The 24,703-nt window shown below is 35.7% G+C and overlaps 1 protein-coding gene across 3 annotated transcripts in view; it reads right to left on the bottom strand.

The window, feature by feature from the left end:
* ATRNL1 (attractin like 1) overlaps positions 1–24,703 on the bottom strand; it is a 425,510-nt gene that overhangs the window by 338,361 nt on the left and 62,446 nt on the right. For all 3 annotated transcript variants that reach the window (XM_030950737.1, XM_030950738.1, XM_030950739.1), the window contains exons 8-12: positions 21,242–21,497; positions 15,081–15,264; positions 11,003–11,157; positions 3,289–3,373; positions 1,487–1,695 (exon numbers count right to left, since the gene is read on the bottom strand). In XM_030950737.1, the coding sequence (XP_030806597.1) occupies positions 1,487–1,695; positions 3,289–3,373; positions 11,003–11,157; positions 15,081–15,264; positions 21,242–21,497 (889 nt within the window). The remainder of the gene's footprint in view (positions 1–1,486; positions 1,696–3,288; positions 3,374–11,002; positions 11,158–15,080; positions 15,265–21,241; positions 21,498–24,703) is intronic.

Raw genomic sequence — 24,703 nt, 5'->3', positions numbered from 1 at the left:
GTTTGGCTCCTTTAGTTTCAGGTGCATGCAAGCTTAAAAGATTCTCTTGCCATGAAAGTCTTGTCACCCAAGAATCAATCTTTTGAAAATAACTAAAATTTCTTCTTATCCTTTAAATATTGACCATCAGCAGTTTCTCAAAGGATACTCTCAACCAGGTAACAACTGAGCCAAGTAATGTAAAAGAATACATGAAAAATTGGGTTTTGGCAAAAAATTACCACCTGAAACTGGAATAATTTGACAGCAGTGAAACAGTGCTGTTCACACAACTTCTTCAGAACTGGAATTATACAGACTTCATCTCTTCCAAGTTGAGTTGTACTTTATTTCCACTGCAGCACCTGTACTTGAGAAACTGCTCTAACTTTTTAATTTTCCTTCAGCCTGTCTACGCTTTGTTTTGATTGGCTTTTATAAGCACCTGTTGCTGTGATCAGCTTTTTATAAAATCTACTTTTATCTGTATTACTTTTGAATATAACACCACAAGGCTTTTTCCTTTTTCTATATAGATGAAACTTTCTAGACTGTAGATCTCTAAAAGTTCTGACACTGTACAAAAGCCATTTTCCAGAAAACTGTACCTGGATAATGTTTTTGTTATATCATGCACCTTTTTTTTTTCCCTGAGTTTGACACTTCATAGCGAGTCTAGAAACAAGTACAAGTTATCAGAAAAATAAAATGTCTTGAAGTGTCGATTAATAGCAGTGCTAGTAACTTTTCAACAAACATTAAACACAGACTGGCAGTTTAATTGTATGGCAGTTTGTACACACAGCACACAGCCAAAGTCTGGGAAGCAATTTTACACTGTGCTGAAAGGAAAGATGCACAGAAAAAATAGTAGGTGCATGTAGCAGGGATAAATATTCTGTTCATGTGACATATAAGAACAACAGTTTCACAAGCAATTTATTTGTGACAAGCCAAAATGCTTAGGAATAGGTTGGAACAGTTATTCATAACAGTAAATTGCTGTTTCAAACAATACAGCCATCACAATGCCACAGAGAAATTCATATGACAAACTTGAACTCATCTGACACACTGCAAAGGGCTTGTTTGCCTCAGGTTTTTTTCCAGCTGTGCCTGCACTATATTCTTCTGTACAAATGCTTTTGTTTCATAGGCAATCTGCTTGAAGCAGTGATGGTTTCCTCTCTTACTGGCACACACAGATATGGGAGTGCCATATGCCCATAACACCAGGTACCACTTGCAGTGCCCATTTGTGCTCTCAGTGTTCTGCTCTGCCTTATTAAACTTGTGCTCTTTTCCATCTACTTCTCTGCATGTAAAATACAAAGGGATTGCACAACTGAATGATTTTCTTTCTAAAAAACAAATCTCTTGCACTGGGTATTCTCACAGGGGAACACTCTTAACATTCCAGTCACCACTTCCATGTAGTTACTTCTTTTGGGGGTCACCCACCCCCATCTCCTACACTGCATTACAAACCTGACAAGAATTCACTTACCTGTTTTCTTGGGACATTTTGCTCTAAGGATATTATTAGCATGTCCAGATTCCCAAGATTCACAATGCTTCTTGTTCCACAGACACCTTATTCCTGGACGAGCATTTTTGCACAGCTCTTCATCTCTGAATGCTTCACAGTTGGGAGGCTTGTACACGAGGATGTCATTCAATAGAACACTTGAAAAACCCCCAAATATATACATGGACCTATTGGGCAAAAGCAAGGAAATTTAACTGTTTTTGTAGACACATTTTCTTGATTTCTTATCTGACTTGATGCACAATTAAAACACCACATACTATCATTAAAAAAAATCTTATTCTTTCTATAATAAAGACTCTATCAGTGGTTCTTGTATTGATTACTTTTTCAATTTATTTCTCCACAGAAATTGAGAGCAACAAAAAAAATTGCTGAAAGTTCCCTGTGCTGTATGTATTATGGAGTGGTATATCCAAATATCTGGAAGAAGAATGAAGAGCTTTGGAAGAATGCTCTAATTTTTGGAGTTAGATATTGAAAACAGAGCATGAAATACTGGCCTGCTGAAAACAAGAACATTCTTTTCAAGACAGGCAGCAACAGTTGGGAAGATGGATATTTGTTTTTGGTAACATTTCTGGTGCTGCTGACACAGGGACCAAAGGACTAAACCTGAGTCCTCACCCTTCTCATTAAAACTAAGAACTGTCTCAGGTAAAAGATAGTAATAGAAAGCCTCTATATGTGTTGTATGATAGACTCTTAAAACAGAATAATTCACAGTTACCAATAGCAGAAATCTGGAGAGTGTCCTGTATTGCACTGTTTTGGTACCAAAAACCCTTCCAAAAATACCACTATGTTCTTAAAAAAAAATACATTTTTAATGTAATTAATAGAAAGTGACAGTTCTCAAAGTATCAGACATGGCTTAGATGGCATAAAACACACAAATCATAATGAAAAACTATCAGTTGCTGAATTCATTAATTTCAAGTAATTTTGTCTTAATAAATAAATCTGTTCATTGATTAATGTCAAGTGCTCTGTGTACATACTTACAATTTAGTGCTATTTTTGTTAAAAGCAGTAACACTCTTATTTGTAGCATTACTCATTACCTCATTTCTGACCTATACAGGATCCTTTTATAGAGGATCCATAAGTTTCCCACAAATGCTACAGTACTGACTTTTATTAGTGTGATGCATAATGTAGAAGAGGTACAGTGATCTATAGTACTGCAACTTCAGATACTAGGCCAGTTGGCAACCAGCAAAACAAAAGCTGACAAGGTAACAATATACATTTCTTTAAACCTGACTATTGTTTTCTACAACTTTTCCAACTTAATATCATCTAGTTGCTGGCAGGCTTTTCCTCCTTCATGTGGTAGAGATGATAACTGTATCAGTATCATCAAAATCTTCCCTTTTTCCCAGAAAATTTTAGTTACATGGTTATACATGGTTATTTTATGACTGTAGAAGAATTATAGCATACTGCAAAGAGAAAAATATTTCTCCCATCACATCTAAGTGAGGGTTATAGTTGGTACCAAATATGAAATTCAGTGTAGCCCTCAATGCTGAGAAAACACCTCAGTACCCTGGAACATTCACCTAAAATGTCACTGAACAGATCCCCAGCAGACTGGGGATTAGCTGTACTGATTACCTCATGAGCACTACTTTCTTTCCCTTTTAATAAGTTATATCAGTTCTGTTATTGAACCATACTTCACTTAAATGTGACTTCTTCTACAGGTTTTTCCTTCAGAAAAATGGCAAGCAAAATTTAAGAGACACTTCATTTACCCATTACTGACAACAGCAGTGTGACCAAATCTGTTGACATCTCGATGCAGATTAGGTTTTGGTAAAATCTTCCATTCATCACAAGCTGAAAGACAAAACACCAAGCATATATCAAATAATTTGAAAAGTTTTCAGCAAAATACATGTGAAGTATATTTTAACCACACAAGGATAAATCAACTCAACTCCTTTTAGATGCATTTGTGAGTAGATGCTTCAAGAACCTGTCAGCAACACTGATCTATCCTAACATTTATCAAGACCACAGGACATTCACAGAAGAGTCACTTTGTTACAGATACAGTTGTCTGCCTTCACAGCCAGTTTCAACACCCACAGGAACAAGCCCTGGCCATTGTTGCTATCAAGGGATCAGTCATATTGCCCTCATGTTTACACATTCTCAAATTAGCTAAAGGGTTTCAATTTATAAGTATTTAATGGAATATCTATAGCAGTGAACTCGGTTCTTTTCTTAAGTGTTTTAAGATAAACTATCACTCCTTCAGATGTGCAACCCGTCTCATTATTGTCTTACTTTTGGTATCTTGATTTAAGTATGCTGCTAATTACTTTCCACACACTTGAGAGGAATGCTGAATCAGGATTTCCATGTCAAATTAATTATTCAAGCACATTTCTTTCAGAACTGCTGTACACAAATGAGGTTTCAGTGTGGTTTATTTTTTCTTTCCTGCCTAGAGTTTTAGTTCTTTAGAATAATTACTCTTTTCTTCATTATTTCCTACTTAAACTTTACTGACTTCCTATACTGAAATCCCACAGTAACAGAAGTAGAGAGCACCTACAGATTGAAGCTTCAAGGAAAGTGAAGGGTTTTAGCACCTTAATTTGGGTAGAGGCATCTTTCAGTAGTCAGATCATAACACCTCACTCCTCAGCTTAAAAAAACAGAAATGGATAAATCCAGGAGGAACAAACTGTCTTCCAAGCTGGTCTCATTTGCAGTGTCAGAACAACTCAACTCTGCCAGTGCTGCTGTTCTGGCACTTCTAACGCAGAAAATCATTCACAGCAGAAAATTATTGACAGCAGCACCTTGTGCAGTCAGCATCCTGTTAGCAAAGCACACTGGAACACCCTGTGCAGGCCACAGAAGGATGGACTCGGCCCCCAGGAGGGGATAGCATGGCACAGCTGCGGCAGCAACGCCACTAAGTCAACTTGGGCTTCCACCAACCACAGCCTGAGCCCACCAAGAGAGCCAGTGTGAGAGCATTTCTGTGATAAATAAATCAATTACATCTCTTTATAGACTGGAAAGAGAAACTAAAAGCACATTATTACTGGAGTGTATGCAGATGGCTCAAACAGCAATAATTTTGACATCAGGTGGTGGACTCCATGGAACTAGCAGTGTGAAGAAAGTATAGCAAGTTTCATGCATGGTCTTATGGGAGCAATATATCCCAAAATTCTTACTTCTTTCTGAACTCCTACCTTCTATCACTATCATTGTTAACATTATATAATCATAACACTATGGAATTATTAATACACTTCATCTTTCACAGCTGTTCTCTTATTTTCTCTACTTAAACAGAGTGGTGAAAGTATACACAATGCCATAGAGATATTCCTGAAACAGTTTCAACAAAACCAAGCATTTTAACAATTGACCAGCAAAATCTTACTGTTAGACTTTAAAATCAAGTCCTTGCTGCTGTTAAGTGACTGCACATTAACAGACACAGCACAAGTGAGCTCATGTGCCTTTGATGGTAAAGGAAACAATTTAGGAAACCCACACTAAATTTCCATCCGATTTTAAAACTCACTAAATTTTCATCTGATCTTAGGACGTGTTGACATTTATTTTCTTATTTTTACAACCATACACACTATGAACATAAATATATAGTCTTTTCTGTACTTAGAAATTTATTTTAGAAAAAGTGGGACTTAACACCAAGGGAAGACCATAAAACCACATTAAAGGCTGATTTTCAGATGAGGAACCCCTGAGGGCTGGAGATATAATAATTCCTTTCTTACTGATGGTATTTTTCAAACTGGCAGGTCTTTTCAATAGAGTACAAGAGAAAAAAAAAGAGGGAGGAAAGCTTATTACAAATAGCCTCCCCTCTTATCTCCTCCTAGACTTCTCAATAACTACTGAACACTGAACAGAGCACTGTGCAAGAAAAATACTTTTGCTCAGCTTTCAATTCCTGATGTGAGTTTCTCTGTAGAGTTGATTAATACAAAATACAGATAGCTAGCCAACTGATTCCTGGTGGCTTTCAGTAAAGAATCAAATAGAATTCATCCCTGCCCATCATCTTCAAACTCTCTTTGAACAACTCTAAGCATCCAAATTTCCACACTTCACTGTACTGTTTCGAAAAAAAAAAAGACAAATGGCAAATGCAATATGATTTACAACATGACTTATCAATATTACAGCATTCTGTGTGTTGTTTGCATTATATTAAGTCTAATAACGATGGTAAACTGCACAGCAAAGAATAAAACCTTTTACTCCATAAAATGTTATGCCCTCAAGGCATTTTACTGATAGAAAAGGGGAGATAGTTGTATCTGTTCAATCTGTAACCAGGTACAGCACATAGCACATGGAAGCACACTCTGCTTTTAATAGAACCAGTTACTGAGCAGATGAAGAAACAATACTATTCATTCCAAACTTATTAGCAGAATTTTTAGCCACTGAAAAGTACAAGGAGAAACAAAGGGATTTTTTCCTTTCTATTATGAAGGCTTCTGCTTTAAGAATAAGCTGTACCACATTATAACATTGAAAGAAAAAGTTTCATGCTCCTCCCTGGTGTAGATTAAATGGTTCCCAGATGATACAGAAGTGGCTCTGACAGTGAATAGCCAGTCACACACATTTCTGTGATGAAACACCATAGAAATGCACTGGATTTGAAGCAATCCAGCTGAGAAAATCCCCACTTGAACTTTGCACAGGGTATTGCTCTCCAGAGCCCTCACTCCAACAGGTCAGGCCTCAGCACATCTCATCTACAACCTACTGGCCATACTGCATTACTGATATCAGAAAGGATGAACTGGACATTTCACAGGAAAGTTGTCAATGCTGTAACAGTATTCATACACTACTGAAAGGTTTCTCAGTATGATTTCATGGAAAAAAAATTCAAACAAAAAACAACCAAATAATTTCTAATCAACCTTATAGTGTCAGTAAAATACTTGAATACTGAATTTGATTTTAAAAATTTAACTAATTAGGCTTACCAAAATGTCACTGAACAGACGAAAAAAAAATAGAAAAACAAAATAAGAAGCAAAAGTTGTTAGGATAGTCTTTTAAAAAAGAGGCAACCAATGTTCCATACTTCACCTCCAGGATCACATTATTATTTTGGCACTGGCAGACTTATTTAGTCTCTTTAGTCTCTTAGTCTCTTCTTTAGTCTCTGCATTCAGAGCTTTGTTTTAAGAGAAGGTACATGAAACCTTAAGGTACTTAATGCTTACATTTATCAAATCATTTCATGCAGTGCAGCTTTACGTGCTACATAGAATCCAATGCCAGCCTATGTTTCTATTTTCTCTTTACATATTTGTAATAATTATTAAGTTCATTTTTTCTTTTGTAAAAGTAGTAAAGCTGGTTCACAACATATGGACACCATTATACCTCTGTCTGGTTCTCATTTATGACTCTGGATGACTAAACACTGAACATAAACAGCTAAAACATCATGAAAGTTATATACTAGCAGAAAACTTATTTTCCGAGTCTTTCCACACTTCATAAATATTTTTCTTTAATCAGATAATATAAATCTCCTTAGTCTCAGGAAAACACAATGGCAAGTATGTGCAAAACAGCATGAATCGAATTTAAACTCTAGAGCTAACATCTACAACAGACTCTGTACACATAACAGTGACTCCCCAAGCAGTAAAAAGAAATCAACAACCTCATGCTTTGCTATTAAAGGGAGCAATTAGTGCATTATATTATTATGGCTTTGCTCTTCTAATAGCACAGCAATATGGAGGTAATTGCTGTTACAGACTGCACCAAAACTGCATTTATAACTTAAGGGTTTAGGAACTCATAAAACTTAATCTTTCACAGACTCTGATTTACATTTTCTTTGTGATGGCACATTGATATCCATTTGTAACTCTAGAAACAGGGAGAACTGCAAAAATAGATGTGTTCATATTGGAAAAAAAATAATTCACAGATATTAAAACTACTTCATTTTGTTAATGGCAAAGACTAAAGATGAAACCATTTACTTTACAAACAAACAATTTCTGAATAAACAATTCATTTTTATTACAAAATACAAGCAATAGGTTTGATTACAAGCGAAACTAAGTCAATCTCACGAAATCATTTTGAATTTTTTTTCAAAATAGGAAAATGTTTCTAAGCTTTGTTTGAATATCCTAGAAGAAACTTCGTACTTCACATGCAATATTGTCTTTCATAAGCAATTGAATTTGCATACAATTTAATCCATAATAATAAACTGAAATCCAGATAGTAACAAAAGAAATATTATGGAGTATATTATTAATGTAAACATACGGGTTATTGCACTTCTCCCACAGATCCAAACAATGCAGAACCCCAACCACCACTAACAGAAAGCACAGAAACAGCTGCCATGTTCCCAGGATTTCAGGTTTTCGCTTTTATAGAGATTCCCTGACCACAATTCTCTGTACATATCAAGGGTATCCAGACACCCTAGCAACTGTCAAATGTGGAACAAAAGGACGGAGACTGAATACTTCATAAACTCAAACTTAAAGAACTTAGGGATGCAGAGATATATTTACTAACTGCACCATTTTGGCCAGAAACTAAAATAAATATCCTTAGTCTTTAAAAAAAGTTTTTATTTAATTGTATTTTACTACTGGTCTCAATAGTTAGAATATGTTTTAAACTCTGATTCTGTGTGTATAATAATCTATTTTTATCTGCAGATTTTGCATGTGAATACTCAAAGTATAATCTAAATTACTTTTCTAAGATCTGATTGGAACAGAAATGTAAGTTTTACGCATATGGGGGCCCTTGTAAAGAAAAGCCATAACCAACATCATTCAGAAAACTGCAGGTCAACCCCAGCATTCAAGACTGTCCCCACTGCCAAGCTTCTTCTTTCAGATTAATGAAGCAATAACAGCAGCTGGAAAATACCTGACCTCTACAAGAATGACCCTCTATGGTTTTTTAAGGGACTGCCAGAGCAACCCAGGGGCAATCTGGTGGTAAGAAAATCAAAGCAGAACAGAAGTATACCAGGGCCAGATTTCTAAAGCTCTTTTTCTTAATGTAGCAGTCTTCCTATCATTATTTACTGCTATATAAGTAAATACATCAAGCAATGTAAAACTATAGTAGTTTTTATAACGTCTCCCCATCTCTGTGTCTTCACCTTTAACAAATTTGCAGTAGGTATTTCAAATTACTGAACTGAGCTCTTGACTCATGACACATTTAAAGGTCTAAAACTTGTTATAGACTAAGCTCAGAATTTAGAGAGCAACGACTGACTCAGAAAAGCAGAGGGGGAAAAGGTAACACTGTCCTAAGCTTGGTAAAATGGATTGCTCTCTGGAGAGACTTCTCTCTGTGCCTGGACTAGAGGAGGAGTATAGATTACCAAACTGCACTAGAAACCAACCTTTCAGAAAGCTGAGCTTGGCTGAGATGAAGCCACATGAACAGTTATTCCACATTAATATGAAAAGCAGTGTTTTCATGGGTAATAAAAAGCTGAAGCAATCTATCCAGAGGACTATGTCACATATAATAAGAGAGATAATCAAAAGTACTCTCTAGCCCAACTTGAACATAAATAGCATAGGCTCTATCTCCAGGATTCAGCTGGTTTCCAGACAGCACCCATTTTTTACAAGACAAGGCTAGCACTCCATCACTTGCAAGGTATCTAGGAAATGTGATGCTGATAGCATCATATATTTTTTTCTTCCAAGCATTGTTCAAAAACTCATGATACAAAGTAAATAAGATTCTGAAATATACCTATTGCATAATTATTTAATTCTTAATAAAATATTTCAAGTTTTCTGAAAAATATGTCTTTATCAAATGTGTGCTGAGATTTGTTTCTAAGTTGGTAAAATGAATATTACAGAAGAATAAGTCTGAATCAAATCAGTCTTCATATAGTCCATTTTTTAAGATTAATTACTACATCCAAAGAGTGATTACTACATCCACTTCTTTTGTACTTCATCAGTTTCATAACACATGGAGAATGTGACTTGCAAGAGAATACAAATACCAAATTAAATATAACCAACTAGACAAAGCAAAATATCGTTCCACTTAAGAAAAAAATAGTATAAAGCATTTTCATGAAAGATGATAAAAAACTATCAGTGCGTGAAAGTCAGAAAGTTACATTAATTCAGATCTTATGACTCACACTATTGATCTGTAAGTGCACATTTACAAACAAATGTAGACCAATAAATAATACTATGCTCCAAAATGAGAAAGGAGCCCTGTTTCATTAAAAATTAAATCCACACGTAGACTGAAGTGAGAACAAAATCAATAGCTCACACCATCAGATGCCTATAAGAAGGTATGGAATATGCAATAGAGGGTTACAGTAAAAAAAAACCCAGCTGTTTTATTTTTTTTATTTATTTTATTTTCAGCTAAGGTATTATTTGCACACCCATTAAAACTAGCAGGAAATAACCCTGTTGATGTTCCATGTACTGAAATTAGTCATTATTTTTGTATTAAAGCAAAGACATTGCATTGATATCTACAGTGAATGCCATAAAGAGCCATTAACTAGTCCTGAAAGAAGGATCATGTCTCAGCCTCTTCTACCACTGCAGGCAGCTGATAAATGCTTGCCAAAAGCAGATCCAGGCAATATCCACAGGCTATTCTCACCAGGAGCATGCATGAGTGCATTTCCCAGGCTGCTCTGACACATTTCCCTTTTTTTGGCTCCCAGGACAAGAGACTGTGCTTTTTGGCCCCAGTGTGCACTATATGATTATACTTAAAGTCCAAATACGAGTTATATGTTTATATTTAAAGCCTATGCATAAAATATGGATATGAACATCAGGGAAGGGAGAAACTATTTATGGTAAGAAGAGCGGTGGCACAAGATAGGAAAAAGATTATGGACTCATTAAATTCTCTTCTATTTATAGCCTCCACAATCCTATAGGGAGGCTTTTCCATAAGTGTACAGCTCAAAGGGTTGGAACCACTCACCAGAATGAAAGCTGACACCCACTCAGTCTTGTCTTATCACACAGTTTTCCTCCAAACTGTATTCTTATCATATATTTACAAACAACAATCTTTTTTGCTCTCAGCCACTCTTGTGAAATTAAATATAACATATCCTCTTATCATCTCCTAAAGGCTCCTCATGCTTCATTCAGCCCTAATACCAGTTGCCATGTAGAGCCTTTTTTCAGTTTGTCTTCCTTAAAAGTGTGTTGCCAAAATACTAAAAAAATATCCAGGGCCTTGAGAATGGCAAGGATGCAGCTATCCCTTGCCCCACAAACCAAAATCTTTAGACAAAATGGAACAAAAATCTGTAAATTTATAAATAACTTGAAGGTGTTTGGGATCAAAACTATAAAGCATCACATTAGCTGGGCCTGAGAAAGCAAAATTGTGGTATTTAAAACCAAAATGAGAAAAAAACAGTGCAATACATACCTATATCATATGAAAGGAAGTCAGCAGAAAAACACTTTGCACCGTTGCTCAGGGAAGTATCATTATGAGTGTTTCCACCAAAAATGAGCATAGCTCCATTGATTAAGACAGCTGAATGAAGGTATCTTGCAAAGCCACTCTCTTTCAAAATAGTCCTACAAAACATAAGAACAAAAACATACTAACACATTTAAAACTGGATATGGGCATCAAGAAAATTCATACATGAAAGCAACACAAAATAAAAAAACGATAAACTATAGTTATTACTCAGTAAATACAATGACATTTAATCAGATTGCTTCTAGCATTATACATTTTCTCATGACACAAAATATCCATACATTTATTTAAAAGATTACACTTTTAGTTAAAATAAAACAGTTTGCCAAATAATATAGCTGAAATTAGTTTTAACATGTTTATATTCTTCAGAAATGATTACTGATATGGTAAATTTTACTCAAAACTGAATGAAAACTCATTCATAGCATTAATTCCTATTCTTATATATACTTAGCCATGTTAGTTTTGTGCTCAAGAAATGCAACAAAAAATTCTTCAGGAGGCTAAAATAATCTTTAGACCATCCTTAAAATTACAAAAGAAAAAAAATTCCTAATTAATTGAACACAGAAAAAGAAATGGTAGAAGGCATTCTGGGCACATTAAAAACACTTGCACTGCTTCATAAACTTATTCAGACTGGTAAACTCAAACATAGCAAACTTCAGTGCTAAAAAATAAAACTGTCCAGGCAATTGAGGCTTTGATCTCTTTATTCACTTCAGCCTCTGTGTGTGTGGTCTGCTTTGTGCCAGAGCAGTGGCACAGCCCCAGCAGTAGCCAAGAGCTATCAATGCCACAGTTTGAAAGGGGCAGATGTGGGGCCAGTAGAAAGAACAGAATACAAACTTGATTCAATCCCAGCAAATAAATCTTACCAAGGAAGAGAGTAACCATCTGTGGGTTTCGCCAGATGAATTAGTTAAGCAGACCAGCTGTAGACATGTTTGTGAAGAGCTGATTAGATCACCAGTACAAAATACCTTCTACATTCTCCTAATAACCTTTCATTGTTTCAGTAATCTAAGTTTACAAGTTTAGATTCTCATTTTCATTTTTGTTACTACACACTGCTCCAATCTATAATTAAGCTGTTAGTCATTAATTTCCTGTAAGAAACTGACTCAACAATCTTTCCTTATGAGTGAATAATACTGTCTCTCTTGAACCACTCTCATATTTGTTCAGTATTTTTACATCGTCATCATGTTTGAGGGACAAAGGTTTAACGTACATCTCATTTTTCTTACATAATAACATAAATCAACCAACAAACTTGAAATATTTTAAGTGATAAAAGATTGCATGTTTAAAAAAGTTGAAAGGAAAGCATCAAACCTGAATTCTCATATTATTATTGAAATAAATTCCTCCCTAGCCCTGGAAAGTAACATCAAAAGAAATATAAAAGACTAAATGAAAATAAATGAGGTTTTTTATTGCCTAAAAATGTGACAATTCCTTCAATCCACTCACATACCCACGCATGTGCTTCTGCTTTTGACCCCCTTTCTTTTTCTCTTTCCTATTAAGCGACTTGCTTTTCTCTTGTGTATTTCTGATTTACATACTTTGAAAACAGAGCACCACATAAGTGTGTGTTTTTCTAACCACAAATTGGCTTGATACAGGGTACTTATGGTACCCCCAGATAAATGTGGTATTTGGGTTCAACTCATCAGTTAGCAATATGGAAAATCAGAATTACATGGAAGTAGAACAAGACATTATTTTAAAGTTATTTTCAACTGGCAATGGAGGAATTCTGCTGCTGTAACTTGAAAGAATGATAATATCCTATGAACATGTTATCTTTGTCCATTTGGACTACAGAGATCTTTCTGTCTTTGCTTCTCCAGTTTTCTACAGCCCCTATTGCCTAATTTACACTAATTGCTATACACTAGGCTCTGCCTTGATGATCTGCCTCGCAGCTGTCTACAAATAGTTGTGTTGATCACTAAAGGCCTGAAGAGACATACACTGTTCTGGGGCTAACTAAGGATTCTCCTCTACACAGTAGATATTGGAAAAAATCCCACAGGTTTCTTTTCTGGGCTACTCACTTTTCTACTTGTGACCCAACTCCTGGTCCCTACCACAGTGTGGAGTTTTTTTCCCTGTAATTTTTGCATATTGTGTGCTGAGTTTTGTCCCTCCCAGTAACAGCAACTTTTCCTCAAGATTCAGCAGAACTGGAAGTTTGTTAATTTGGCCATGATTTTCACTATTCATTAGCATCACTAATGAGGGCAATCTAGAGAACTCTCCAACACATATCAACCCCATGCAAATTCTGTGAGAGTCTCAGCAGGTTTCCCCTGAATCCATTATTTATGCACATATTCGTGTATCTGCAAACATTAGTCCTGTTAACTACAGCAGTGCCAAGTGCTGCAAGCAGCAGCACCACTCTGGAATGGTAACAGAAACACCCAGAAGCCAGCAGGTGCTTCCAGCTTCAGGCCATTATCCAAGCCCAGCTCCACGTTGTGCCCCAGCTGCAGCAGCAGGGCAGTAATGCAAAGCAATGCAGGTATTGCCAGCACTGTAATACCCCATTGTGTATTAGGAATTCGGTCCACATTAGGAATTAAAATACTGCCCTCTCACATTCCAAGAAACATAAAGCTTGTTTATTTGATATTAAGAAATTAAATCCTACATGGAACTGAGTTGAACAGGTAATCAGATTTGTGTACCTCAACTTACTGAAGCCTATGAACCTCTGCCAGATCAGCCACAGAAATGGAAGGAGTGCCAGAGACAAACAGTGAGGACCAGCAAATGGCATGGACATGGGCATGAGAGAACCATCAAAATTCCAACTCTTCCTCATACCACACCTATCCAGGGCCACATTCAGTCTCTTACCTCACTGAGTGCTTTGAATGCTAATCATAAGGTTACAGATACAGTAAACAAAGATTCAGATTTTATTACTACATGTCATTACTCCATCCTCTGAGCCCATTTTCAGTGCCATAGTAAAATTCACTCCCAGTGTAAATCTCACAAAATAAAGACTTGAGTTCTCTGCAAGCTGCAGAGAATGCTACATTAGTACAGAGGCAAATGAAGTATTCTCTATTAGTTTTTATATGAATAATGCATAAAAATATTCCAGCAATTATTATTATTATCATCTTATTTTTGAACAGACCATCAAAGGAAAAAATATCACTTTGTTCCAAAAATAGAATAAGAAAGCATTAAAATTCCAGGAACTCATAAATACATTAAAAGGAAAAAAAATTTCTTGCATTAACATTTCCAAATGCAATGAGTTAATGGTATTAGAACCTCAGTGAAATCAAATCCATGTTTCCAACATCTGAGAGCAAGTTTTGGGTGCCTAAAGTGAAGCCATTAGAACTCTAAACAAATATTAAATTGTGAGAATAAATCATTCAAATAAATAGTTCTTGATCTCAAATAATTTCTAAGGTAAGAAAAAACATTCAAGGTCACTTTCTGAATATAACATACAAGTAGCCTTCATAAATTACAATAAACTTGAGGAACAAGGAACTGATAGAAATAGAAACATCAAGAGCATTCATAACTGAGGATTCCTACATAATACCAGAGGTCTTATTTCTGATAGTTTTGTGAAAAATAACCTTCCATAGTTCTTAGGGTTTTCTCCTTCTTTAAATAACAGCCACTGTAATGTACACCAGCATGAATATACTTATTCATACCATGAGGAAACCGTTCGCATGTGCTATTTCTGCACAGGGGCTGTGTCTGGAAAAGAAAACCTTTTCCTGATTTGTAGAACATGCACAAAGCTTCCTCCCTGCCATCCTTTCAATGAATAGCTCCACCAATCCATTGAATCAAGTGTAGTCCCTCACTACAATTCTTCCATTTTGCTGCAGAGAAGGTGTTGTTCTGAAATGTGCAAAGGGTATAAAGGTACCTGATTACTTTGCTAGAACCTTACTCTACACTTCTGTTGTCTTCAGTAACCTACACCTTGGTTTCCTACATTATAAATCCAACTTACCATGTCCGAGTATTAACTTCATATCTGTAAAGATCATCCACCAATCCATATTTATTGCCAGGCAATGCTTTGTATCCACCATGGACATAAATAGATTTTGTCAGTTCATCATAGACACTGGTATGGCCATATCCACCTTGAACAATTGCTCCTTTCGTTTCTGGGACAAGCCAAGAGTTAGACCCTTGAAGAGACATTAAAAAAACCATAATTTAAAGGCTTACTACTGCTAAATCACAATAGTTGGAGTTTTAAAGATATAAAATAATTTCCAATATAATTCTAAATACAGCAATAACTATGGGGATTTATTTTAAGAAGTAGTTTTATACCAATGTATCAAAATATCTGCAATTAGATAATGTTGTCAGACTATTACCTGCTATTCACAATCAAATCAAAAATACATCATTGTTACAGCTGCCAGGGAGTATCTCATCCTCTCTCACATGTGACTTCAGCACTCACACAAACAAACAAAAAGCCCAGAGCTTTTCGAAAATATGAAATTAGGAGTTATGATTAATTCTCACCAGAGATGGCTGATGAGAATTCAGTGCTCCAGCTCCTTCAGATTCATTAGGAACACCTGTGCTCAGTCACAGGGAGTCTGAGGAGCCTGGCAGACGCTGAACTGCAGTGAGTCATGAGAAACACGTAACATAAGGCAGCTCCAAGTGTGCATGGATATGGGCAGACACTTTGGGAGTAACCATAGAATTATTGAGCTAAAATCCATTTCCAACCACTTTTTCTTAGTTCTTTAACTGCAAATATACCCATTCAGTTGCAGAAGACTTACAAAAGAATAATTTGCTAGCAACTTATTCAATTTAAATCCATATTTTACAGCACATGATTAATAACTGCAAAGAGACGCCAAATAAAACCAGCCACAATAGCTGTTATGACTGAAGAAGAGAATACAACTGGAAAATATTTTACCATAGCCAAAAAAAACCTAAAAAAAAGACACCTATTAAGTTCCTGCAGCCTGTAGCCCCAAAATGTCTTTTTTCACCACCCCATTTTCCCAGGTGATGATGTAAGTCACAAAAGGAGCAAGCCAGGAGGTATTTCCTGATTTCCTGCACAAGGCAGCCTATACAGAAGAGCCTGTGATGACTGGGAGCCAGTGCTACAAACGTGAAACCAGAAGTAATTCACTTCCAGCCTTGTGGAGATAGAACAGAGAGCCTGGACAAGGACATCCAAAGTGGAGCCATCTCCCAGTTCTTAACCTCAACTGGCTACCATTATAAAGTTACTTATGCAAGGCTAGCATACACCACCATACACCTTGCTTCCTCTGAAAGTTAGGCTAAATCCCATTCTAATTTTTTTATATGATATTATGTAGGTAGCTTAGATTAACTCTTTTTCCTCTCATGAAGAGGCTCATGATTTTCAGTTATTACTTTTGCTAGCATACTTTCCTTAAATAGTTTCCAGGCATTGCCTCTGTAAGTTACATTTGTTTCAGTAACAAGTGCTTATAGAAGTTATAAAGTATAGATTCTGAGGAAGAATTGTGATGATTTTTGTGTGTATGAATGCTGGCATTTGTGGTAATACACTATTTATAAGTGACACAGAATATTTACATTATTTATTTGTAGTGTAATGTAAGCAGTATCGTATTTCAATCCCCATGTTAGATATTATCAAGCCATGAAGAAGTGCAATTTTGAACACAAATATCAAATTTGTACTGATAATACTGTACATTACATACATATTACTTTGATAACTAATAGATTTACTTGATACAATTTCTGTAAGAGGGCTGATGAGAAGTCAGCCTGCAATTTCTATTACCAACAATATTTTCAATTATTTATTTAATGATCAATCCTAGAGATTGGCATATTTGCTTTCCAGGGAAAAAGAACTATTTCTCCCCATAAATTGGCACAATGCTGTTGATAATATGCATAATAGAATATTTTGCATTTCTATCTGACTGGTTCGTGTAGCATTTATAGAGCATTATGGCTTATGTAGCAATGCTGTATTTGATGATTCTGAGGTCTTTTCCAACCTAAATGTGTCTATGATTCTGTGTAACATTTAGAACACTGTCACAATAACATTGCATATTGCATCACTTTACATGACTTGGGCAGAAATATAAAAACTTGTTCCTTCTTGAATTAAAAAAAAATGCTACGAATAACTACAGAAGTTCAAGGAAAGAGGTCCAGCAACACCTTTCTGAAATAAAAGCCAAAAGCAGTGTTATGTTGCTCCTTCTACTTCCCATTTTAAAATTTAGCTGAGTTGCCTGAATTTCAAATACTGAAATGTCTACATACAGTTTTGAAATCATTCACACTTCAGCATCTTGAGTATTGCATCACTCATACAAAAATACAATCCTGTCTATACTTAAAGACATTACTATGCATAAGATCTGACCTTTTGAAGCAGCTTATTGACATGAATCTTCACCTAGCTTTTTTTCAACAAAAATTCAATTTTTATTGAGGATTTTTACATAACTCCTCATACTCAGAGATCTCTCTCTTTCTATCATCATATCATAAGAATATTGAAATATATACAAGAATAAGAAGTACTTGATTGACCAAACTAGTAATTGAAATTGCATTCTCAACAGCTTACAAATTCAAATGCAAAGAGAGCTTCATGAACAAACATGCCAGAAATAAGGAAAGAGGAGGTTTTAAATTTTTTTTCCAGATTTAAATTTCAAGTCTAGTACATGATGTAAAAATAAGGAAGATACATTGGTCCAATTTGTCCTTATCATAATACAATATTCAGATAGATCAGGTAAAAAGAACAAAATGTCCAAAAAGCACCTTGGTGTGCCACTTTCATTTTATCACAGTGACAAACTTGAAAATTTTACAAGCAACAAGGAAGTTTATGTTAACTCTAAGAAAAAGAGGAGGCATGTTACATCATGGGGCCACTTTTTTTATATTATTTCAAAGAAATACTTTTAACCAAAAGCAATCTATAATCTACTTCTAAAGCTACTAAAAAAATTGGGCTAAAATACCATGATATTATGTTAATCCAAAGAAATTTCTGTATTCTAAAAGAAATAAAATAAAATTACAGAAGACCTATTCAGAAGTTTCTTAATATATAAGGAGCCTTTATAAACCTCAGCTAAACCAAAACAACATTATTATATTCACCTTGAGACTCACATTGAGATTCTTAGAAGGTTTATGAGGTATTGCTAACCTAAAGGGAAATAAATTTCCCTGGGGAGTAACCCAGAAAAGCTTTATGGTTCAAGTTAGTAAAATCATTCCCATAATTCCCATATCAGGATTTACTGGCTCCTCAGAAGTCATAAGTCTGGGTGCAGCAAGAAAGGACAACAGGAAGCTCTTTTCTTCCTTCAGCAACCACCACACCTTTGGAGTGGAAATAAATTCACGTGCCTTTGCATGGTGAATATCTGCCTGCAAACCCTGTCCAATTATTCCAGAATTTATTTTACTCTCATATAAATTACTTTCTCCCCTAATCCGACAGTGCCAGAGACGTTTTGAGATTGGCTACACCTTTGATTGGCACGTTTTATTAACAAGAACCACATCCTGCATGAAAAGCTAGTGATTTCCACAATTATTTAAAACCTCTTCAGGTGTTTGTTAATCTAGACCTCACGGAAATCATGGTCACAGCAACTAAATAAGGTTTTAGCAGCAGAATTCCATGTACCTAGTTAATCACAGTACTGGACCCTAGAGGTTTCAGTTCATATGAACCAAAGGACAAACTGCCTCTATGTCTCTTTCTAGGCATGTGGCAAATGCTTGGAAAAATAGCCTTCATTAGGACTAAAACCCATAACTGATAACATGTAGAAACAGTAACAGTACCATTTGAAATGTTACAGTAATACGCTTTTAAAGCAAGCAGAGAAAGAAAAAATCACGTTCTTATTTTTCTTTCTATAATATCAGAAGCCCTTATTTTTACGAAATTTCCTTTCCTATTCAGGTGAATTCACAGGAATATTTCTCACTTCCTATGTCTTTTAAGTGTGGATCCTGAGCTGCTAAAGTCCTCCCAAAAAACAGCAATTCTTAATTCAAACCACCAGCTGGAATTCTATGGTTAAAAATGTGTTCCTACAGCTGCAAAACTGTAGATAAATGCCACAGCCAACACAGAATGCAGGAAAATATACCACAAAAATTCACTTAGAGGGGAGGGCAAGGAGGGAGATGCAGTGAGGTGAAATGGAACATGAGAATTCTCTGTGGCAGCAATGGTTCAGGTACCCCCTGTTCTGCAAGCACTGGGAGCCCCAGCAATCAATCCTTCATCAGATGAGGACACTCACTCAAGTCAATGGGTTTCCACAGTAATATCCTAGACTGTTACAAGTTTCCTTTGTGTTTGATGCAAGTGGAGCACATTTTCTCTAATAAACTAAATCTCTCACTAGAACACAACAAAAATACACACTCAAAAAGGAGACATTAAAAATTGAGATTAATTGGCATACAACTGACAGAGAACTGCTTTCTCTTACTCCAAGCTTATCCCTGTGGTAGGGAAGGTTTGAGGTTTTTTCTCTGTTTCTGTGTGTTATATATGCTTAACTACACTGTTTTATTAATCCTCCACAAATGTAGCTGTAACATTTAAAAAAAAATAGGAACAAGCTGTCCATTTCAACCATAAGGCCATCAATAAAATCAGCCAGGCAGAAAATTTTACAATACAAATCATGTTCCCTTCTTCCTAATTAAAGTAACAACAATAATAGGTGAGAATAAAATTGGTACTTCTAGTCCATATTAAATTAGCAGCATGTGAAGAAGCAAATAATTTAAAGTTCCAAGAGAAGAAGCAAATAATTTAAAGTTTTCCAATAAACATTACAGTGAATGAGCATGCAGAAACTGGAACAACACACAGTTTCCCCCACAGAAAAAAAAAATCATCTCCGATATGTCAAAAAACCAACTTTCTGAAAGTCAGTTTTTATAAAAATGGCCTTTAATGCTTAAGAAATACTAGAATACTGTTGTAAAACATCATTCTAAGACCAGAGTTTTATAGCAGCTTTTATGCAGTTAAATTGAAATTTTTCAGTGTGAATAAAGAACATTATGGTGCTCTTCCTCTTACGGCCATTCACTTTTATCCTTTTTCAACAGTTATATAATTTTGACACTGCCATCAGAGATAATGCCAGAGAGCATAAGAACCATCTGACTTTTGAAGGGATTTCCTGAACCTTTAAATCTGTTTAAGCAGTGATTATATAAATATGCATATATGAAAAAAAAGCTAAATGAAACAATTAAAAACAATTACCATCCCTTTGCATGTAGGTATTACTTTGAAATTTTGTATTATGCCTTCTGCATATTTATTTATTTATTGCAAAAATAACTGAGAGACTCATATAAACTCAGCATGAAAATGAATTAAACAAAAGTAGAAGACTATAAATTTAATTAGTAGGCATATAAATATACCTAAGAATTTATCAGGTGTAGATTTTCAATATTATTCCATTGAAATAGTATCTTAACTGCACCATGGATATGATTAAAAGATTTCTCTTAATTTATTTAATTTCAGCATTTAAAATCACCCCAGAAACAGCTTGCAGTTCACACAGGGAATCCCAGACAGGCATGGTAGCTAATTTAGAGAAAATTAAGAGTTCATTTTCAATTATTACCTCTAACAGCAACATGTATATCTTCATCATACAGTGATGAACTAAGTTATTACATTTAAAACAATACAACAGAAAGAAAATAATATACCAGTATTAAAGAATATTTAAAATAACTAAATTATTGTTGGTTTTGCTCTTCTACTGCGTGGTAAAAACAGCAAGTCTGTGTTGAAAAACTGTTTCATCACAATTACCACAGTGAAGAATTTCTGGTTTCAATTTTTATCCTCTTTAGGATACCACAACCACATACAAAAATGGAAAATGTCATGGTGCTCCAAACACACATGAAACACTATTACTGGACAAGAAATCTTTATGTATATAACTTGAAGGAAAAAAGGTGAGGCTTTATTTAAACTGGAAAATACACATTTTTCTTTCTGAAAAAAGAAAAATCACTTTTTTTCACTTAAAAAACCCAGCACTTTTTGTATCAGTTTGTGATCAAAATGATTTGAAAGTGACTTACTGATGTAGTATTCTTGCACAATGCTTGTGTAACCATATATGGAAGAATATCCAAAAATTACAATCATAACCACATCTCTGCTGTCCAGCTCTACTATGTGTGCTGAATGACCTTCCACTGCATATTGCTGTCCATGGACAAGGACTGCAGGAATTCTGGTACTCCATGTTTGACTGGGTATGTTGAAAACCCACAGTTCATCAGTGACATTGCCATAACTCGTTTCAATTTTGCCTCCATACATGTAGATGTCTTCCTGTAAAAAGGGGAAGGGAGAGAGGAGAAAGCAAATAATGGATTACAGAAAGATAACATCTGAACTGCATACTCCTCTGCTGAGCAGTACTTCATAACTGAGCAATCTGATTTAAACCTTCACATTTAATCTTACATTAACCAGCTCAATATCAGACACTAATCCCAGACAATGATACTTAAACTAAACCAACAATGATAAGGAGTCTATTTCTCTGAAAAATAAACCTAACCATGAAAATGACACCAAAATGAATCTCAAAGAGATTATTTCATCCAGAAAACCTTTAATTACATGGCATTTCTAATCCATACTGCAGCATTCTATTTTTAAAAAAGCTAAACAAAAAGGATATTATATTGCTTTCTTAAGGAACAGTTCACAGAATTAAAATGTGATTTTTGCACACACTCAGTCCATGGGGATTTCATTCAGCAGATGCACAAGAGAGCACATTCTCTCTTACTAGCAAAGTAACTTAAATTCTGAGAAAATCCAGTCACCAGAACCCAAAGAAAAGGGACAATGCATGTATGGAATCATAGAAGGGTTGGAAGGTGCCCTAAAGATCATCTTCTCCCACCCCTACCACCGTGGGCAGGGACACCTTCCACTATCCCAGGTTGTTCCAAGCAATCTTCCACTACCCCAGCTTGTCCAAGCTCATCTTGGACACTTCCAGGGATGGGGCAGCCACAGCTTCTCTGGACAACCTATGCCAAGGCCTCACCACCCTCACACTGAAGAACTTCTCACCAGAGCCTAAACCAAACCAAAACCTAAACCAAACCTGGCCTCAGACAGCTTGAAGCCGTGTCCCTTGTCCAGCCACTCCATGCCCTTGTAAAACATCACCCTCCAGCTCTCTTGTAGCCCCTTTAAGGTGCTATAAGGCATCACCAGAGCTTTCTCCTCTCCAGGCTGAACAACCCCAACTCCTCCAGCCTGTCCTCTTGGAGAGGTGCTTCAGACATCTGGTGAGAGCAGAGCAGAGGGGCAGAATCATCTCTCTCAACCTGCTGGTCATGCTGCTTTTGATGCAGCCCAGGATCTGACTGGCTCCTCCTGAGCACATTTACTAAAATCAAATCCCATAGGGGAGTACTCTGAGTTCTTTTTAAGGAATGCAAAACAGAGATTCCAGCCATCATGAACCACACACCTTAAAGAGCAGGGCCATCTGTTCTGGTAAGTAATGAGTGATTTACTTAAATATTGCCTGAAAGCAAATCCTACTGAATTTCACTTCATTTGGATTTGTAAGCCAAGGTATGCAAAGTCACAGAACAAATTCCAGATTGTTGGCTTCACAGACTCACTCAAGGACAGTTTGTACTGGGTGGAAAGAACTTCTTTGGTTCTGAGATTGATACTCAGTCTTTGCTAGGACATAACCACCCCATACACTCTGTATTCCATTATCATGCGGAACAGCTGGCAGCTGTCTTCTACATTCTGCAATGTAATCTTTAGGGCTTACCCTAAACTCAGCCTTATCAAGTTTAAATTAGAAGGAAAAAAAAAAAAGGTTGACTTGGCATGAAATACTCAGAAAAAGAGGCTGGATGACCAAGTCAAACTGATCTTTTAAAGACCAAACTCTCTGATGCACTTACACAGTACACTTGAAATATCTGCAAAATTTTCAACTTTTTTTTTTTCATTTGAGGCAAGTGAACATTTCTTGATTTAGAATTTAAATCTTTCCTGTGCAGGGATACTCTGTGCTACTGGTGGTGTTTGAACAAAAGATGTTCACAGAAGGAATTTGTAGTAGGATTAGAGAGATATGTATCTGAACCCATTCTTCTCCTAGGAGATAAAACATTTCAAAGAGCTTGGTAAAGACCCACAAAAACTCAAGAAGGATGTGCACTGATCCAAAGGAATGGTTTGAACAAAGATTCTTCTTGAAAGGATCCTATATGGCTCATTCTTTACAACACCACATGGATCTCCAAAGTCAAATCAGCATCACTAAAATTTGAACGACTTATTTTCAAATACTGATAACTGACCATAGCATAAAGAGAAAGCTAATTAGGGAGCTGCAAGGGCTGTAGAACAGTATTTGAAAAAAAATATTTCTGACACTGAGGAAAAGGCACTTTAAAAAAAAAAAGGTGACCTAAAGAGCTGCATGAACTTTGAAAGTATTTCTCAGACAGCTGACAATAGCAATGTCCTCCTCACAGTTCTGCTTAAATGATTCAAAGTTCAGATAAAAGAACAGTTCTGTGAGGAGTAATCTTTTAGGTGACACAGCAGATCCTGTATACAAGAATATTCACAGAGAAAAAGACAAGAAGGTCATGACAACTGCTTTATCAGCCACAAAACCAGATTTAACTAAGCCTTGCTAAGGGCTATTTCTGAGATTAAGAAGTTCCTAGAGCTGGTGAAAAACGCTTTAAAAGTAAGTGATGATCAGCTGAACACAGAGAAAAACAAGCTGAGAGACCAAAATCAGTGGAAGAAACACAGAACTGAAATTAAAAAATGTTACATGCATACCTATACATGGCAAAAACCAACCTCCTAAGCACATGAAGATAGACATTTATTTGAAAAGCCTTAACAGGAATGGATTGTAGGAATGATACGAGTGCAAATGGTCCTATGCAGCATAAAAATTTTGACAGAATAGAAGGAACCCTTTTATAAATTTTATACTACCTTCATAAATTACTTATATTCTAAATATAAGTCAAGATATATGCTAAAGGTGAGGCTTTCTGGAAGACACAACACAAGATAGAGAGTTTAAAGCATGCTAGTGCATAAACACTGCTGACCTTTACCTGAATTAAGCATAGTAGATATTTGTTTATAAGACAGCAAACCAAGGAGAATTGCAAAGTAAAATAATATATATTTTTTAAAAGGCAAGAAAAAGTATAAAATTGAGAGTCTTTGTGAAATTAGTGCAAAAACGTGTGAAGAATCTGGCCCAAATTAAGGATCTTAAAAACTGTCCTCAGTCTAGTGGAGAGAGTAGGACAAGAAGCAAATTTTTCCATGGAAGAGATAACAAAACAGGTAGATAAGCACCAAGAAGATACAAGGCCTCCAACACATTCATATTTTAAAGTTCTGATACCAGGTATCAGAACAAACACCTTCAATTACAGTATGAGATAGAAAACTTGATCATTTACTCAATAAATTAACCTTGGCCATATTAGATATATTTTATCATATGAGTA

The sequence above is a fragment of the Camarhynchus parvulus genome, chromosome 6 (assembly GCF_901933205.1).
Source record: "Camarhynchus parvulus chromosome 6, STF_HiC, whole genome shotgun sequence".
NCBI classification, from domain to species: domain Eukaryota; kingdom Metazoa; phylum Chordata; class Aves; order Passeriformes; family Thraupidae; genus Camarhynchus; species Camarhynchus parvulus.
Note: the sequence above shows the minus strand (reverse complement) of the source record. Positions and strands in the feature narration are given on the sequence as shown.